Source organism: Myripristis murdjan, chromosome 1, assembly GCF_902150065.1.
Source record: "Myripristis murdjan chromosome 1, fMyrMur1.1, whole genome shotgun sequence".
Lineage (NCBI taxonomy): Eukaryota > Metazoa > Chordata > Actinopteri > Holocentriformes > Holocentridae > Myripristis > Myripristis murdjan.
Window position 1 is genome coordinate 32,063,388 of NC_043980.1, and position 19,461 is coordinate 32,082,848.

At 42.2% G+C, this 19,461-nt stretch overlaps 2 protein-coding genes across 2 annotated transcripts; both read right to left on the bottom strand.

Moving 5' to 3' along the window:
* Positions 1-692: 692 nt before the first annotated feature.
* gpr78a (G protein-coupled receptor 78a) lies at positions 693-2,443 on the bottom strand. Its single transcript, XM_030060522.1, has 3 exons — positions 1,767-2,443; positions 1,309-1,422; positions 693-936 (listed from the first exon to the last, which is right to left on the bottom strand). The coding sequence occupies exons 1-3, from the start codon at positions 2,438-2,440 to the stop codon at positions 693-695; spliced, it is 1,032 nt and encodes a 343-aa protein (XP_029916382.1). The 5' UTR covers positions 2,441-2,443.
* A 10,184-nt stretch (positions 2,444-12,627) lies between these two features.
* htra3a (HtrA serine peptidase 3a) lies at positions 12,628-19,232 on the bottom strand. The gene is made up of 10 exons (XM_030057429.1): positions 18,803-19,232; positions 17,565-17,670; positions 16,519-16,741; positions 15,336-15,530; positions 15,108-15,140; positions 14,662-14,776; positions 14,481-14,540; positions 13,888-13,945; positions 13,643-13,738; positions 12,628-13,189 (listed from the first exon to the last, which is right to left on the bottom strand). The coding sequence occupies exons 1-10, from the start codon at positions 19,230-19,232 to the stop codon at positions 13,021-13,023; spliced, it is 1,485 nt and encodes a 494-aa protein (XP_029913289.1). The 3' UTR covers positions 12,628-13,020.
* Positions 19,233-19,461: the final 229 nt, after the last annotated feature.

Here is a 19,461-nt window from a genome sequence, read left to right on the forward strand (position 1 = left end):
ATTCTATGGTGATGTGATCATAGTTTGATCACAGTTTGACTACATCTCCAAATTTCTAATCTCCACACCTAACAACAAAAATACTCTTAGATGGGATTCCTTTGGACAAAGTCCTCTCAACTGGGGGTGCTTGGTCTATTTGTGTATTTATTTTGGCGGTCTTTGACATGAAAAAGTTTGTTTATCAGACCCTAGTTTCACAATTTATATAATGAAAACGAGAGACATTCATTAATTTGATAAAGTTTAATAACAATATTTGTGTCAACAGTCTACATAATAGTTTGTCAGTGAGACATCAGTAGCTATAACCTCTTCACAAATTCAACAGGCCAATGCTCAGGCCTAAATTTACAAAGTAATGATATGTGCCCACACCCACCACCTTCCCTCTTCATACTGTCATAGTGTTTATGTGGTCCGGCAGTGCCTTAGTGTGCAGACAAATAAATCAGTCCTTTAGTAATAACAGTCTCTTATCTTAAATGGCTTTGGCACAGATCAGAGGTCAGTGCATTCTCATGACATTAAGGTCACAGACTCACAGGTCATAGTGTAAATTGTTTTATGCCATGCTCAATTCCGTGGACGGCAGCTGGTTAGAGAGACCTGCGTCTGGCAGCCAGAGAACCCAAGTCAAAGCACCTGCTGAAGTGTCCTTGAGCAAGGCACTGAATCTAAACACAGTGAGCTCAGGCAGCTCTGGTAATGGTGTTGTCCTCCATGGTGTCAAACGTGCTGCTTGTGCTGTGGCCGGACAACGAGTACTGATCCCTTCTCAAAATCCGGTTGATGATGCCAACGAGGACTTTCCGGTATTGCTGTCGTAATAGAGAGTAGACGAACGGGTCGCTGGCAGCCTTGGCATAGGACAGACATTTGGTGGAAATGCCCCAGTAGCGGTGGATGTGCATGGAGGGCAGCAGCTCCACCAACCTGCAGAGTTAAAACAGAAGCTGTTGCACTACATGCAGGCAAAATATGAGTAAATTCGAACAGAATATATCTATTTTATGAGGTTAGAGATGAGGAATTTGCAACTCTCCCCCTCTTTTATAGGCTGCATCTATGTTAGTCACTTTTTCAAATTTAAAGGAGGCTAATTTGAGAGTATCAGGCTTATTATGGCTACAGCGAATCTTTTAGGCTATATAGGCTATAACCACAACACGTCATGCACCTGTTGCAAGTCAGATATTAGGCTAATACCGCAACAGGAGGTTGAACATGTACAATCAGACGAATGTAAACTCACTACCACAGACTCTGCAGTGAAGATGATGAGGGCTGTCAAGGGCAGGATGTTACCTTGTCACTACATAGGGTAAAAAGCAGAGGATGAAGGAACCGATGAAAATGCAGATTTTTTTGGTGGCGCGTTGCCTCCTCTTCTTCTGTTCCGCCAAGCACCTCGCCTTCACACTGAGACAGAGAGAGAGAGAGAATATTTCATTTTGATCAATCCACAAACTTCACATATTCTAGCCAGGATTAACATGACATACTACTCAATGTCTATACTGCAAAAAATACACGATCCTAAATAACCAATAAATAATTGATCAAATTCGGCTATTCAATTCAAAAATCTGAAATCAAGTGACATTATAGTGAGATCTACTTTGTTTCGAGACATAAGCCACTTCTTGATAGAAAATCCTTTAACAGTTAAGCGGAACTGGCCGCAATAACCCATTAGATTTAACAATGACCGTGAACTAACTGGTTGAACAAGACCGTCCCCACCAGGCTGTAGGCTACTTTACCTCGGGTGGATATCAACCAGCAGAAGCAGCGTCTGCACTGTGATAACGTCTATCCTCTTGCAGTGCGACCTGGCCACTCTCAAAACTTTGAGGTAGGCGAAGCACAGGATGAAGAGGCAGAGCGCGAAGCTGCTGCAGTGGTATAGCGCCGTGAAGGTCGCAAAGGCGGCCAGCTGCGACCTCTCAGCTCCGTTCAGGTGAAGGGTGCACGACGCATAGGTGTGGCTGTAGCCGCCCCAGTCCATCAGCAGCTCGGACAGAGAAAAGGTGAGAGAGTGCAGCCAGGAGTACGCCACGATGAGACAAGCATCCCTGTAGCGCATCTTGTTGGAGTAGCTCAGCGGAAACACAACCGCGATCCACCTGTCGATGCTCAGCGCGGCCATGCTCAATATGGCATTGGTGGTGAGAAAAGTCTCAGCAAAACTGACTGCTTGACAGAAAACATCCCCAAATGGTTTTGCGCTTTTGGCCACCCCGAGAAAAGTGGCAGGCATATTTATTAAAGCGAGGAGGATATTTGAAAAGGAGAGGTTTAGGATAAAGATGCCCGGCACATGGGATCTGATCTCGGCGCTCTGGGTGAAACATAGCAGCACTGACAAGTTTGACAATAACGAGACAACAGCGATCACAACAATGAACACTTCTAGTAGGGTCTCCGGTATGTTCATCTCTCGTAGGTCGAAGTTAACACCAGTTTTGGGGATACCGGTGTGGAGAGACCGCCATGGTGTCCGGTCGTGCGCCGCGGGGGAGCTCCCACAAGCTCTCACGGGTTGTCATTTCCCCACTCAGCTGTCAGGAAGTGGACCCGTGAGCAGGCGAGACAGAGAGAGCGCTGTCCAGTGTGCTGAAATGTCCACACAAGCTTTATGCCTCTCTCAGTGGCATGAGTTATTACAAACCCCATCATATGTGGATTAAACTACCCAGTAAGTAATTTCTTGTTGATAGCAAGTTTCCCACCCACACACCATCATATAATTACTGTTGTATGGTCCAAAGTGAAAAGCTGTGGAAATGGTGGCATCAGGTTGTCAAGTGCGCTGCGTTTATTCTCGATCATGCGCACTGTGCAGCGCCTTTTCTCGCACTGGTAATTTCCGTGCACCCTGCACGTGCAGCCGGGTGCCGGCTCATGTGACGTTTGAACAATATTCATGCAAGCAGGGGTTAATACCAGTGATAGGGATCTCACGGCGTTTGCATATACAGTAAATTGCAATGTTATTCTTAAAAGGTGACCTTTTTTGCATAGGTGTCCAGTTAGATGGGTGTGGAAATGTCTCAATTTTCAGCATTCCTTAACATTTGAGAATTATGCATAGATCTGTGGTCAGTGCGTGCGTGCGTGCATGTGTGTGTGTGTGTGTGTGTGTGTGTGTGTGTGTGTGTGTGTGTGTGTGTGTGTGTGTGTGTGTGAGAGAGAGAGAGAGAGAGAGAGAGAGAGAGAGTTACCCCTCTGGTACCTTTCTGTAATAGAACATATCCTGTTTTAAGAATCTGCCTATGAACCATGTGGAGAGTATTATCTATACCATGTCAGGCTGATCACAGTGCCAGGTTTGATCTAGACCCCCCTAAACATCAGGTGAAGCGGAGAGAGAGAGAGATTCAGTCATCTCCATAGCAACACCAAATCTCTGATGGTTTTGCAGCTCTTTGAACTTCAGCTCCTTTAACATTGATTTGCATTGATCTCTTCTCTTTAGCATGCCTGTAGGAAATACTTTGCAGTTGCCACAATCACTTGAATATGGCTCCTCTGAATATCTTTGGCTGTGTTTGGCATCATCTACATGAAGGGAGGGGGACTGAAATGAAGGAGAGAAGGAAGGAACAAAGGTAGAGAATAAACATGGAATCAAGGGACTCTCCTCCTTCCCTCACATCCTATTTCTGAACTCTCTTCCAGAGGAGTAAAAGTTAAATTCCCATAAATGTCCTTTCTACAGCTATTATTGTTTTTTTTTTTTTTTTTTTGGTAACACTTGACAATAAGTACAACAATTAACGTTAGTTAATGCCATAATAAACATTAAGTAACAGTTAACTAACCATTATGGCATTAACTAACGTTGACTAACGTTAATTGTTGTACTCTTACTGTAAAGTGCTACCTTTTTTTAAAAAAAAAAATATTAAAAAAGACTACATGGATTAGGCCACATCATGAAACAGCTGAAGGGTTTTGATTCTAAAAAATCTACCTATCTATCTATCTATCTATCTATCTATCTATCTATCTATCTATCTATCTATCTATCTATCTATAAGAACTCATTCCACTCACTTGGACCACAGTCAGCAGAACTGGCTTGAAGTAATTCTTTGTGTGTTTGAGCGTGAATGCATTTAGCAGCATGGGTAGCTGGGTGTTTTGTTTGCTACATATTATATGTGTTTGTCTATGCTCGTTGTGTACGTCTAAGGGTGATCTGTGTTGCTTTTTCCACCTCTAGTTTTCCAGATGTTGTTTATTCCCTCCGTCCCCAAAGGCTCCATTTATATTCAATCATTAACAGGTTCTCAGAAATTCACATTCACACCATGCAGTAATATGCCCAATATGTTGCCCTTTTTGTCATTCACTGAAGTCCTCAGTATAATTGCTGACCAAGAGCATGCTAACGTAATGGCTCCATTGCCATAAAGGAGCAATGCCTTTGTTGCTGAGAGAGAGAGGGAGAGGGGGGAAAAGAGCGGATGAGAGAGAATGAGAAATCACTCCTCAGCCAGAAGGAACCCTCTTAGTGTTCACGTGTTTCCTATAGGTTCTGAGGGAAGGGGAGGGTGTTACGCAAGTAACAGAAAGCTGATGGCAGAGGCACTTAAGTCCTGTTAGCAGGCAAGGGGCCCTACTTTCCTTAAGCCACTGCCACTGGTGCATGACTGTGTCTGTATATGTGTATGTGTGTGTGTGTGTGTGTGTGTGTGTGTGTGTGTGTGTGTGTGTGTGATTACATAACATCACAGTTCCCATCGTTGGAAATATGGAGCTCCCTCTTCACCTTAACTTTCCCCTCATTCCTTCTTCTTCTTCTTCCCTTCCCATCTTAATCATCATCCATGTATCATCCATGCCTCCATCCTCACTGCTGCATATTCTTACCACAGGCAAGTTAACCTCAGCAGCCATAAGTGACTGTGACAGGTTGAAAGCATGTGAGCGTTACAGAATGACATGCCAGTTGTCCATAACCTACTCATATTATGGGTCGGTTTCCTGTGGGTACATTTAGCCATTTACAGTCCATTTACAACAGAGGTGCACAATTGAATACATTTTTATTCTAAAAAACAGTCCATTAGGGTCTTTCTGTGAATTTCACCTGAGGTTTTTTTTTTGCAATAGTGACCCTTATCTGTCAGATTGAATCCATTTAATTCTACACTTTAAAGGCCTGAGAGAGAAGCATTCAGGAAAGGTGTTTGTTGCATACCTCTGGAATGTAATATTGGTACAGTGGTGGTGATGATGATGGGAGAGAAATAGGGGATGTCACAGAAGATGGGGATGAGAGGAGATGATGCATGAAAATAGAGAGAGAGAGAGACAAAGAGAGAGAGAGAGAGAGAGAGAGAATAGAAACAAAGATGTCATGAGTGAGTGTGTCTCAAGCGTAGGAGTCTGGATGTATAAATAGACCTTTTGCCCTGTGAGCAAGGGAGCAAATGCTTTGTGCAGCGGTGCTAAATCAAACAGACACTCACATGTCCAGACACACTTGGCACAGACTCACTCTCACTCTGCCACCCCTCCTTTTCCTTTCTGTTGTCACATGATGATAGTATGGGATGCTGAAAGGTGTGCGACTGTGTGATGCCGTTCCATCATCAACATCTACTTTACAAGAAAGATGAGAGTTTTCATTTTACAGCCATGTTAAGAAACAGACAACACAATTCCACTTCATGAAACATCAAATTAGTCATTTTCCAATCATAGAACCTCTGCTGAATCTCTCTTATTCCAAACTCAGAATAGTGTCTTCTTTGATCTGTATTTTCTTTATCACAGTCCTCCGTGCCTAATTGCCTCTCCAAAGGGGTTTCTACTGCCAGTGTGTTTGAACAGAGAGTGGACATTTCTGTTAAAATTTCCTCCTACTGTTTCCCATGAGTTCTGCATTGATCTTGTATTTCATTTTAGGCATTCAACTGATCAATTTATCCAGAGCATCTTTCATGGAGAGAGCAGGCAGGGGTTCAGTGTTGCACTCAAGAACACACGGCTGTTGAAGGACACAGGCTGTTTGCTGAGATCAACCCTGTGACTTCAGTTTCAGGATGCTATCTGTAATAACAAGGCTGCCCAACCATCTGTCAGTGATACTCTCTCTTAATATTGGAAAACTCAATTGGGATATTTGATAAAAGACTGGTATTGGCTAAACCATGCTTTTCTTGTCACCATAATTTGCAGCGTCTAAAAAACACACTTTAAACATATACAAACAAATAAATAAACATGTTGTGCCATATCAGTGAATCTGTAATAAGGAACATGAAAAGATTTCTGTGTGGCCATATGTCATCCAACACATAGGCGGCTACACGATGAGTCATAAGACCATCGCCCCATTTTCACTTGATGAGTGACAACTACAGCTTTGGGGATATTGTTTTTCTGTATCCAGACAGACACTTTCCAAGAGGAAATGTATGCAGTTAGCAGCTGTTGATGAGCAGAGTCAGGAAGAGGCTTGAAGGTCAAGAGTGACTTGTTTATGACTGTTCATGAACTCATACATTGCTATTTAAAACATGGTTGTGTTTAATACCACTTGCATCTGTTTAGATTCGTCCATCTCTTTTTTGACTGTCTTTTTGGGAAAAAAAAAAAAATCTGAGAATTATACAAAGTTCTCACAGAAACGAAAGATGTAACAAATTACACATCTCGTTTACAACTACAGTAAAACTGTTGACATGTCAACTAACAGGCCCACATATAGAAATACATCACACACAATCTGTAGAGACAAATCAATACATTTCCATCAACACAATGGCAATAAAAGCATAGAATACACAAACAGATAAGTGAATCAAATCCCATCATTAATGATTTTCATCACTGAAATTTGAAAGCCAAATGGAGAGTTTAAATGAAATATTAAGGGTTTTAATAAATTTGAGCCAAACATCACATAATACATACAGTGTGAGTCTGTGAGTCTCCTTCTTTCTGACCTCTACTGGTCTGGCCATTCAGAGACTAGTTCGATCCACTGCCAAATACCGTAAAAAAAAAATAAGTAAGCTTCTACATTAATGCTAAATGGGGGCTAATAAAATGCTGCAGTGTGTGCTAATGTTATCCTGAAGATTATTGGGCCTCTTGTTTGGATACAGCAGGCTCTCTAGTTAATGGACTAAGCCATCAACAGTGCAGTCCGAGGCAATTATTCTGATTTTTCAAACACAAAATAAACTTCTCAATTGCAGGGGCAGGAAGATGTGATTCAGGCTGTTTATATGCATAAACACACACACACACACACACACACTCAGCCCAGGCACATGCATGAGAGCAAAACGCATGGGTCACAAGATGAGGAAAACACAACAGTGTTGGATGCTGAATTATTCAAAATCCTGAAAAATGCCTGAGTAAGAAATAGAGGGAGTTAAGAGAGAATGCTAGAGATGGGATTTATGGAAGAGAGACAGGAGTTAAAGGCATGAGTCAGCAGTGTGCCAGAAAAGAAGGGAAAAAGAAGAATTGAAAGACAGACAGAAAATACTTACTGGATTTTAGCTATTACTGGAGCCCTGACAAAAGAATTTATGGTCTCACTTTACTGTTTGACCACTTGTGTGTGAATGTGTGTGTGTGTATGTGTGTGTGTGTGTGTGTGTGTGTGTGTGTGTGTGTGTGTGTGTGTGTGTGTGTGTGTGTGTGTGTGTGTGTGTGTGTGTGGGTAGCTGTGTGAGTCAGTGAGTTGTATGCACGCGCATGCATGTGTTTGTCTCATCTTCTTGGCAGGGTGTATATAAGGCCAGCCAGTTCTGAGGAATTCAGCATAAAACCACAGCAAAGCACTGGGCTCGCTCTCTGTTTTGAAAGTTTTTCTCAACAGTTTAGATCAGAGCATGACAAAAATGCCTTTATCTTTTTTTATACTAAAAGACAATACAGCTGAGCCGATGTAGTCCTGCGAATTGTGGTTGCTGCTACAGTTATAATCCTCTGAATATCTAAGAGTAGGCTTATTGTTTTCCGTTGAAAATCTCTGGCATTGAAATGGATTTGCAAGCTTCAGGCAGTCCACCTGTTTGATGGCATGACTATACTGCTCATATTTAGCAACCAAATGAATACTTAAGTAAAAATGCCTGAACTAGAAGAATGTTTAGGAGTACTGAAATTCTACAAGAGCTTTCCCCATCAAAGGACTTTGTGTAAAAATAGCAGTGATAAATAAGAATACTTTGGGGAGAAAGGGCAGAGTGTCCTCTATTTAATTGGCGGGTGCTCATCCTGTCTTCCTCTTTCTGGAAACCAAAGAGGGCCATTGATTACGAAGGGACTTGCTGGATACTCAAGTCCCTCTGGAGAGAAAAGGGGGCATGACAAGTGTGAAAGAGGAGCGAGATGAGGTGAGAGGTAAGAGAGTCAAAACAAGGAGGAGAGTTGAGATAGTGGGAAGTGAGCAGGACTGGAAGAAATGAGACAAATTCTGCTCAGCGCCACCTGTGTGTTTCTTACTATGCGCATGATGCGTATGTGAGTATTAGTATGTATCAGAGATGGATAAAGAAGGAAAGCAATACTACAGAGTCAGAGAGAGCCTTTAACAGGTCACTGTATTGATTTTCTCTCTAATTCTTTTTATATTTCTTTTGTGTATTTTACAATTACTGAGCAAAATACAATATAAAATATAAAAGTATAAAAAGACTAAAAAAAATATGAAAGTACTTTCAATGCATGGGAGAGAAAGAGAGAGACACACACACACACACACAGAGAGAGAGAGAGAGAGAGAGAGAGAGAGAGAGAGAGAGAGAGAGAGAGAGAGAGAGAGAGAGAGAGAGGCGGAGAGCTGCACTGTCTCACTTCAGCCCAATAACAACTTTACTGCAGATGGAGGAGTTCTTTCCAGGAAAATTCAGTAAACACTGATCAGATTTTCCCAGGAATTTCTGGAATCCAACTCCCCATTAAATCTTCAAAAACTATGTAGCCTTTGGAAAACAGTGTGAAAGTGAAGCAGGACACTAAAGTATCAATTGACAGTGTATGATACAGCCCTCTGTATTGTCCAACCGCGCTGCTGTGCATCTGAATGTATACACATAAATGGATTTATTGCATTTTCCTCTCTCTGCCTCCCCCAGGCTCATGCATACATCAGGGACATTGTGGTTTTGGGGGAGGGGGGAGGGAGGGGTTAGTGTGACTCACACTGTGTAGACCCACAAAAGACTCACAAACTCATGATATGGAGGTAATGTACTCAATACCACACATGGATCTACTTAACTGTTGTAAGTGTAATTGTCCAGCTGGGGAGCCACATCATGAGATTGGTGTTGCCTTTAGTTCCACTGTATGCTAAGTCTGTGTGTGTGTGTGTGTGTGTGTGTGTGTGTGTGTAGTGAGGAGAGGGAGTGGACTGAGGTTTGAGGTTGCAAAAGACCATTCCCCCCCCCCCCTCACTTTCACTTTCTCATTCTGTATTCTATTACATTTTAGAGCATGGCATTGCAACTAGGTCAAAATCTTGTTCTGCTGATTTTAAGAAGCCTTTACAGTTGAAATGCCCACGCTGGTTCATGTAAATAAAGGCTTACTCGAAACAGTTAGTCGCTGCAAATTGTTTTAGCAATGTATGAGAAAACATTTCACATTTGAACAAGATTTGGTCCAAATCAAAAAAGCATTATTGGCAAGGCAAAGCGAGCTTGTTTGTATAGCTCATTTTAGACACAAAGGAAATTCTATTCTATTCTATTCTATTCTATTCTATTCTATTCCATATGTTCATACTGTACATAGCCCACAGTGGTTGTGGTCAGTAAGGCAGGCTGAGTCATACAGTGAGAGCTGGATCTCAGACAGATGGAAGTAGTTAGGGCTTGTACTACTGTGATGCCACAGTTAACAAGGCTTTATAATTGAGCCCAGTCTGTCTTGCTCTGCTGTCATGACAGCTGCCCCAATCTGCAGTCTGTCCCTCATGTGTTCCTTCATCTCTCTTACACAGTAACCGTCTCCAGCTCACCATACTCAGAGAATGTGCACTAAATGTTCTATTTTGCAATTTGTTTTGGGATGCTGCCTAATCCTCTGTTTTCCTCATCTCTGACCACAGGAGAGAACTCAAAAGTATGCATGTGGACACACAAACAGGCATGTACGTGTCCAAATTCAGAGAGGTTGTGTCCATCCAAACACACAGGTTCCTATCAGTGACTCAGAGCCACGTGAAATGTGTGTTTGTGTGTGTGTTCAACTCATCTGTGCTCCAGGAGCAGATGTAATGCTAGTTAGCTGCCATTAAGCCTCACTGAAGGTAGTTAGAATGTCAGTAGGTTCAAAGGTCACCGATGACACACAAAATGACATTATAAGGGATATTATCTTTGTATCTGGCCGTCTTTTCCACTGTCACTTTCTTTATGAGTGTGTGTGTGTACCATTAACACCATCACCATTTTCCCTTCATTATGAGTCTGGGCTGATAGTCCATTATTCCTTATGGCTGCCTATCCTGGAGGTCTAAGGTCCTTTGCCCCCATTATCCCTGTCTCATCCCAGCTATGGATCATTGCCGGGTGGGGCCAGCAGCGTGGGTGGGCCCCCGTCTCTCGGATGGACAGATGGGTATGAAACGTCACTGCGGGGGTGAGCAGAGGAGGAAGGAGGAGGGTGATGGGAATAGCAGTCAACCTCTTTTTAGCATTGTACTTAAAAGAATGCAGAAGTGCCACTTGGTTAATAAAACAGCTGCTCTTTAAGTCGATAAATCTACTGAATTTGTAAATAAAAGTAACCAAAAACTGCATTGAAAACATTTTGGAGACTTTTGGAGCCTTTTCTCAAATGCAGCTCTCGATGTTAGTTGATGAGTGTCCTTTCTAAAGTGTTGTTTACATCTTTGTTACCGAGTCCTCCACTTCAACTCTGAGCTGATTCAGTCACAAGCAGTTGCAGTAGCTGTCTCTCTCACTGTGTCCAGGGACTGAACATCAGTTGCCACGTCAGGACAGCATATTCATACCCACCACACCATCTACTGACTTATTTAGGAAGCACACTGTTTGAAGTAGAAGCAGCTCTATGTGGCCTCTAGATGGCAGTAAGCACATTGCTGTTAACTCTGTGTTTGATGACTTGAGCATAGTCTTAACTTATCCACAATATGAGCATGAAGGTCTGAGGAAAAAAGGGATTGTATGCGTCACTTTCACATTATGATAGTTAATTACTTATTTAATGTCTTGTCTCTTGTTTAATAGCACAAATGGGCTGCCTGTAGGATCTTTAATTTAATACTGTGTTGAAATGTAGCTTGGTATTTTCACAAAAGAGACATGTTTTGTTTGAGCATCATGGTGCATTTGGTGACAGAGTGGTAATCTAGAGCTTTGTCTCTATAAGGACATACAGCTCTCTGTCTGTTCCACTAAAGCAGTGTGGAGCAGTGACAGTGTGTTTTGGCAAGACTTCAGAATACCGCACACACACTCCAATGACTGGGTCAAACACAGACACACACACACACAGACACACACACACACACACACACACAGCACATTTTGCAGTTGGCATACAGAGAAGTGTGTTCGAGTCAGGCTCCTGCTGAGTGATGCAGAACAATTTGTCAAATGAAACACTGTATTGATTTATTCTCTAACCCCCATTCCCACCCCCATTCTTTCCTGCTCTCTATCCCATCCTCTCTCACCCCCCACTCCCAAAACCAACCTCCTCAAACCCTGCACCCCACCCCCCCTTTGTCAGCCAGTAGGCCATCAGTGCCAACAGTAACATGGCTTGGTTTTTAGCCCAGTGAACAGGAAGGATTATCATTCTTGGGGTACCACTGACATGGGAGGGGATGTCTGTATTGACAAACCAAGACCAACACTGTCCTGGAATAACGTGATGCCAAGCCACAAAAAAGAGTATTTGTTCAGCTATTGAACTCACACTCCAGGCAGGGCTGATTCCAGCACCCAACCAGCAGAAAGTTTACCTGTATTGACTAAGTCTGAGTCTTTACATAATAATTGTATATTAACCTATTCTCTCTTCATTTCAGAATCCGTAAAAGCTGTACAGCTGAACTTGAAGCAGATAGATTCAGCATGTGCTGAACCCTTTTCGCATTGGCAGCGCTGATGTTATTTCCTGACCCTGTCGTGTCTTAAATGCTTACTTATTTTGTATCAGCAGGGCTACATTTGGCTTGTCTAAAAATGTAACAATCTGTTGGATAATGAATGTGGTCCTACAAGAAAAGCCAGGGTCTTCCACTTCATGGTTCGCAACACATTATGTATGAGTCTTTCCATTACCAAATCAGGAGAGAGTAAAAATGGCCTGTCCGGTGACTGGGGCTTATTCAGTGTGTTCATGTGTCTTGGTGCCATCTCAGATTTGTTTGAATTAGGAGAGTGTCTTTCCAAGGCAAAGCGGAGGAAGGAGAAGAGAGCATATAAACAAACGAGCTATAACCTGTCTGCTGTACAGATGGACCACAGCTGTTGGTCTCACCAGACACAGACAGACAGACAGATGGGCAGACACACAAGTGCACATCCAAATCCAGAGACACGGAAAAGTCCTGCATCACCTTTTGTCATAAACTGTATTTTCTTCATAAAAAAATGTTGCCTTTATGCAATGCATAAAGCCTCCCTGTGCAGTATTTTGAGTATTTTACTACACTGCCATACAGAATCTATATGATACAATGCACTCATATGTCATAGAAAATGTTGCAAGTCATTTGGCGTAATGTATCACAACAAAATGCACATCATCAGTCAGGTACACATTAACACAAAAGCTCAGTTTTCTCTGTTTTACCAGAAACCTATTTTGCAAGGCAACTGCGGCTCTATTCTTAAAAAAAAAGTAATAAATGTATCATTTCACATTTTAAAACATGGTTTCGCTGGTAATGCCATGCAGTACATTTCCCATGGCATCATGGAAGTCACAATTATTAATCGAGTCCAGCCCAACAGTTGTGCACACTGAAAAGAAATGCGGTGTCCTCTTCACATATCCTCAGTGCATGATGACATGAGGGTGGATGTTGAAGAGCAAATCATCATCGCCACGGTAAATTTCAAGAAGGAGAGGCTGCTCGGCCAGCAGCGCCGCCTGGAGCTCATCAGTGGTGTGGAGCGGTCGGCCATTCAGTTTGACAATAACATCACCTGCCTTAATCCCACTCCTACAAGACAGGCACACACACACACACTCGTCATGTGTGGTTCAGGAGTGTCTGAGCTGTTTGAAATAGTGGGCCAAGCTGTATTTTCACATGAAACTTAGGTAGAACATATGAGCCAAAAATCTGACCAAAAACTGATCAGATATAAATGTAACCAAAAGGAAATAGCTTCTTAGGAGGTTATGCCATCATTGTTTTTGTTCCGATGCAATATACTAATTTGTTGAAAACAATTTTAAAATCTTACTATAGTTCCTAAAGAATATATAATATCATTCAGTGGAACCCTTTAATGAGCCAGAAATAATTTTAAGCTTTCAAATTTGGTTGATGGGCTCTGCTGTAACCAGCTCCTATCAAAGTTTCGTAATTGCTGCCCTTATATGTGCACTTGGCTGTACACGTGTGTGTGCGCACGCGTGTGGGCCTACATGTGTATGCATGTGAACGTACTTGTCTGCAGGAGAGTCTGGTATGACTTGTTGCACCAGAACGCCACTGCTGACATCAGGAAAGTCTGGACTCTGCAGCTTCAACTCTGCTACTAGACTGAGACACAGTACAGATTTAAAAAGCAAAATCAGATTTTACAATGATAACACCAGAGGATTTGGAAGAAAATGGAGCGATAACAGGGGAACTAAAAATAATCAGAATGTTACTGTTTGTGAATGTGTGTGCCTTTATTACAAACTCACTCTTTGGTGATCGTGAGCATCCTGATGCCTAAGAAACGTTTCTTCAGTCCTGACACCTCTGAAAACAACATGATCACCATTATCAGCGGAACCAGGATCATCATCAACAGTCTCGTTTTTACAGACAAAAACCTTTAAAAAATTTTAATCTTATTCTACTGAGTCATTTTTCACATTTGTTCCCGCTGTAAATTCCTCATTTGATAGTTAACTTTAAACACAGATTGATATACACTCCTCATTATAGCTTCTTGTATTTTACATCTAAATTTGGTTTTTATACATAATATTTAGTAAAGTAAATTTTGCCCATATGTCAGCTCCCTTCCAAATGAAGGTCAGAAGCTATGTTTTCATTCATCTATTTCTGGCATTTTCATCTCTTTTTTATTTGTTGATGAAAATGTCGTGATAGTTTGTCATAGTTTTTGTCAACAAAGGTTAATTTCTGTTTAGTTTTCATCTCATGTTCACCTTAAAAGTGTTACTGACGGATATTTTCAGTCACTTTTATTCAACAAAATGAACACTGATCCACATAACATTAATAGTCAATGTCACCAAGACCATGTTTATGTTCCAGTAGCGCTCACCTGCATCAGACTGAAGGTCCTCTGATAGATGATGAAGTCCTCTTTGTAGCCTGACCTTATCTGACATAACAGCAGTTGAGTTAAGTCTCACAGAAACACAAAAGCCTCCTAATAAATAAATAATAAAGAGCTTGAATTAAAATCTTCCACAAGAAAAAAAAGCTCCTGCTTGAGCCCTGACCTTTGCTGTGTTTGGTCTGTGACTCTGTGAGGAAGCGGCTGATCCGGTCAGAGGGGATGGCGAAAGAGATTCCAGCTGTCACCTTCAGAGTGTTGATGCCTATCACCTCACCATCCTGAAACACACACACACACACACACACACACACACACAGAATGTGTACTGTATAACTTCCGGTAAAGACTGGTGGGTTTCAAATAGAGGTCAGACATCATTAGCAAGAATAAAACACATTTTTCTCATTGTTTAGCATAATTATGCTAGACAGATATTTATTATTTAATATCATTATTAGTAGTAGTGGTAGCAGTGATAGCATTGTTTTCTTGCGGTGTACATTTGGTCAGTGCAATTCTTTTTATTCTTTATTTAATATTATTCTTACAGATGTTTGGATTTCAGTCCGATGATTTCATGTAGTCTACAGGTCATGGTGCACTACTCACCAAATTAACAAGAGGTCCTCCAGAATTGCCGTACTTGATTCAAAGTAAAACACACAAAACACAAACAAAGAACAATCATGTTAAAAGATTTAAGCCAAAGCACACATGAAGGCCAAAATGCCTCAAGACACAGCAGTGTTTAAACCTCTGCGTGCCCTACACATTAGGAATTGTATGTGTTATAAGAAGGCTGTGTGCATGGATGTATACGTGTGTGTGTGAGCTCACATTAATAATAGCATCAGTCTGGACGTAGTCCATGTCAGAGTCCCTGATGCCCAGCTCCTTGCCGTCTCTCTGGGCCGTGCTGACGATCCCTGTGGTGACGGTGTTCTGCAGGGCGAAGGGGCTGCCAATAGCAACCACAAACTCCCCTGGTCTCAGATCAGCTGAATGCCCCAGAGACAGCACTGGGAGCCTCTTCTACTCACACACACACACACCCACACAGATATGGTGACACACAAGAAAATGTGGCAATGCACACATGCAGAAAGAGAAAGTATAGATGTGTATAAAGGAGTTTGTGGGAGAGAAAGAGAGTGAGAGAGAGAGAAAGAATAAGAAAGGGAAAGAGCAGGAGGAGTTAAACACTTACAAAACTGTCCAAGTATTTCAGATATGGGTGTGAAAACACACATATCACCCTTCTGTCTCGCTGTCCTAGTCACAGAGCCAGTGTTTACAGGAGTATTCCCGCTGGCTCTCTAGTAGAACGCCTTAATCTCTCACAGAGAACTGTCAGAACCTGGCACAGAAATGTGCCAAGACGTGGGTTCTTGTGCAGTGGTGCATTTTTTTCAGTGCATTTAAGGATCAACTATGGAGAAAAAAAACTGAAAAAAATGATGGTTTTTATGTCATGTACAAGGCAGGTATTACTTGCTACTTGCTAAATACTATAAAAAAATGAATCGGCAAATAATGCTTTATTGTTCTCCAGCATCACACTGTTCCCACCTTCTTCATTTCATGTGTTTCACCAATTATGAAAATTAAGTGAGTGTTTTTGTGTGTTTGTGTGTTTTTCATATAAACTACTCTGAATTTATCAGTGATTTTCATCTCCACAGGTGGAGAAAAATTCAGATGAAATGAGCAGTGTGTGTGTTTACAAGTGCACATTTGAGTGCCTTGTACCTCTCAAATGTAAACTGTTCCAAAACTAAGAAAAATAATCTTATTCTAGCTGAACAGCCATGATTTTTTCAGTTCATCTAACTGGTTTTGAAAAGTTTTCATTAACCTAAAAGTCACTGACACTGAAATTCTGTTTCTCGCAGGCTCTGCCCTTTAAAAGGGTTCTAAGGGATGAGCCAGTAGAGCTCGTGTGTAATAGAACTAGAGTTACTATTTGCAACTCTCCTTTTTAACAGGACAATGGCAATGTGCTTGTGTTATGTCTTCCTACCTGAGGATTGACCTTTATAGTGGCAATGTCTGACTTCCTGTCTATGTCTCTGACCACGGCCTCATATGCATTGCCGTCATGAAGCTGAACACGCAGCTGAGACCTCCCTGTTACCGTGGCAGCCGTGGTTACGACATGAGCGTTGGTCACAATCACACCTGAGTGAGTCACGATGAAACCAGAACCACTAGAGAGAGGGATGTGACGCCCAAACAGGGGATGCCTGGAAATAACAAAGACAGATGGAGAGAAAGCCTGACGACAGATAAAAAGGCAAACATCATAGACACCTTGGTAATTTAGCATTTTCATGGCCTTAGTCAGTGATTTTCAAAATTAGTAACCCCAGAGGTTGATGATGGGCCTCCAAAGGGTCATCAGCAAAATAAGGAAGTGTAATTTCACTATCATTAGATTCACAAGAAATCACACTACCAATTAAATGAGTGATTATATTACCACTATATTCAATCGCATCATTTTGAATGAGACACTTCGTCACACTTTATGTCTGGGTATGGCATCTAAACAATTTAATACCTAAAACGAGCTAAAATGTCTTCTTATATCTTATAACCGTCTTTTCAATAGAGCTCCATGAGAGAGAAAAAATTTTAATGTACAATTCTTCAGTTTCTGTGCACTGAAATGATATCCTGCTAACCACCTGACTTGCACAAACAGCACATATACTGTATTTCATTTAGGTGCGATAGTACACTCTTCATAAAATAGGCTGATAAGACCAGTATATCTTGCCTATAGTACATCTTAGATCAGGGTAAAGTAACGTGGTCCATCTCTCTTTCTTGCATATGCCCACATGCAGGGGCGTCGTAGTGGGGGGAAAAGTGGGATTGATTACCCAGGGCCACAATGGGCGAGGGGGCCCTCGAAAGGCCTGAAATAAAACGGTTTGCCTGTTGGCCGGCTATACAAGGGCCCAATAAGATTTCTTTTCATGGGGCCCAAAATCCCTGGCGGCGCCCCTGCCCACATGCCATGTCCACTACCTAACCCTACACATACAACATAAATACACATACCTTAAGTAGAGTTCAATGTGGACGACAGCGGGTGCTATTTTCTCCACGACGTCTGCAATGAAGTTGAACTTGTAGCGAGGGCTGTTGGGGTGGACCAGGGAATGACCTATACTGACATGAACAACCCACTTCATTAACACACACACACTAAAACTCTCCCATGAAACACCCCAACTCACCACTGCTGCTTTCCATCAGATTTTACCTGATTTTACCACCAGATTTTGAGATGAGTAGAGCCCATCTTTGGTCGTTCTAGTGCCTAAATTAATGCTCACATATGAATTCCTGTCTCCTGTTGTTTGTCAGTCGCACAGACAACACTTATGTGCAGATAGATGATTAAGAAGGAAGCTAGTTTAATTCTACTGTGGATGTGAAAAGTACTGAGCATCTAAGAGTTCCTTTCCAATATCGCTGTTTTATCTGCAGCAGTCGGAAATAAGAAGTCCTAGCTGATGGACAAATACAGGGCAAGACTTGAGGGAGAGGTGTGCACAGTGTAATGGGAATAGGGCAACATTACTACAAGGAAAGGAGTTGATCTGCCTGTCTGCATCTCTCTTTCAAACTCTGCCTTTCTCTGTCTCTAAACTCCTTACCACAAATCAGATCCCCATAAATTAAGATCAGTTTGGGCTGATTATATTTTTCACATCTCCTCTCTGTAAGTTCAATAAATGGGTCACCTGAACCACTATGCAGTCAGGATCAGCAGAGAGTTGACCATAGACGGTATATGGAGATGAGTTTGAGTACAATATACAGTAAGATATCAGTTTAATTCTCAGTGTAAAAATCAGCAATACAGTTCCATATCTAACAGTGTTAATTTAACACTTTTAGATAGTTTCACTGAAACTGCAACATTTATTAAGGCTGGGAAATATTATGTGTATATTTTGCCTTAATAACTAGCCTACAACTGTAACCCGACAGAGAATTTAGAGCAATACTGTACAAATATAACAAAAAAGCAACAAATGTAAACTGCTATATAAATACAATAGTACGAGCACTGGAAATAAACAAATCCCCCAAAATGGTTTAGCTTTACTAACCTGAGTACCACAGACATATTATAAACATATTATAGGGACTTTTAGAGTAGAAAAGATAAACATTTTGGGCCATTTCAAACACCCTGTCACGCTGTACTTTACCCAGCATCACAAGCACTGTTATGAATAAGTTCTTTCATGGTCCAGGCTGGACCAGCCACTAGCCTTCAGTCCTACCTGCCCCTGCAGATGAACAGGCTCCTTTGTACACTTGGGTAACTGCGGGCCTTCCCTTCTGCACCGCTCTCCGGCTGGCCGCTCTCATCTTACACGCATTGCCATAGGTTTCCCCGTCGCTGCCACACACTTCATGTGCCGTTTTACAATGGCAGACCCCCTTGGAGCCTCGCCGTTTCCTCGCACTGAGCTGTTTGCACTCCATGCCATCCCCGCAGGGCAGGTCGTTTTTGCGGCCGCAGGGGTCGCCCTCCCCCGGTGAGCACACCAGGCAGCAGTTGCACCGGTCTGGGACGTAGCCGCCGGGACAGCTGGGGCTCGGACACCTGCTCACGTCGCACCGAGTTGCGCACTTGTTGGACCGCGCCGGGATGGCTCCGGTGAGGCTGTGCGCAAAGAGAACGGCCACAGCGAGCAGAAGTAACTGCATCGTGATGGTTTCAGTCGCGCAGGTAAATGTGAGTCTCTCCTCACTTAGTCATATCAAGCGTTTCCTCTCCAAATCCAACAGCCCGGCGTTGCTCCTTTGCGCAAACACCCTAAATAAATGAATAGAAACCAGGCCTGTACACTCACACTGACCACTTAATCAACTTTTTTACTATGCTGAAGGGACACGGGCTCTTTTTGTCAATCTCAGCATGGAATTGGCAGCTCGG

What these genes read in the sequence shown, in the direction of transcription:
- gpr78a (XM_030060522.1), bottom strand. Translation starts at nt 2,440, where the DNA reads ATGAACATACCGGAGACCCTACTAGAAGTGTTCATTGTTGTGATCGCT. An exon ending in CTGGTTGATATCCACCCGAG is followed by an intron (nt 1,423 to 1,766) that starts GTAAAGTAGCCT and finishes TCTCTGTCTCAG; the next exon opens with TGTGAAGGCGAGGTGCTTGG. An exon ending in TTACCCTATGTAGTGACAAG is followed by an intron (nt 937 to 1,308) that starts GTAACATCCTGC and finishes TTAACTCTGCAG; the next exon opens with GTTGGTGGAGCTGCTGCCCT.
- htra3a (XM_030057429.1), bottom strand. Translation starts at nt 19,232, where the DNA reads ATGCAGTTACTTCTGCTCGCTGTGGCCGTTCTCTTTGCGCACAGCCTC. An exon ending in CTGTTCATCTGCAGGGGCAG is followed by an intron (nt 17,671 to 18,802) that starts GTAGGACTGAAG and finishes ATGTCAGTATAG; the next exon opens with GTCATTCCCTGGTCCACCCC. An exon ending in CCAGACTCTCCTGCAGACAA is followed by an intron (nt 13,190 to 13,642) that starts GTACGTTCACAT and finishes CCTGTCTTGTAG; the next exon opens with GAGTGGGATTAAGGCAGGTG.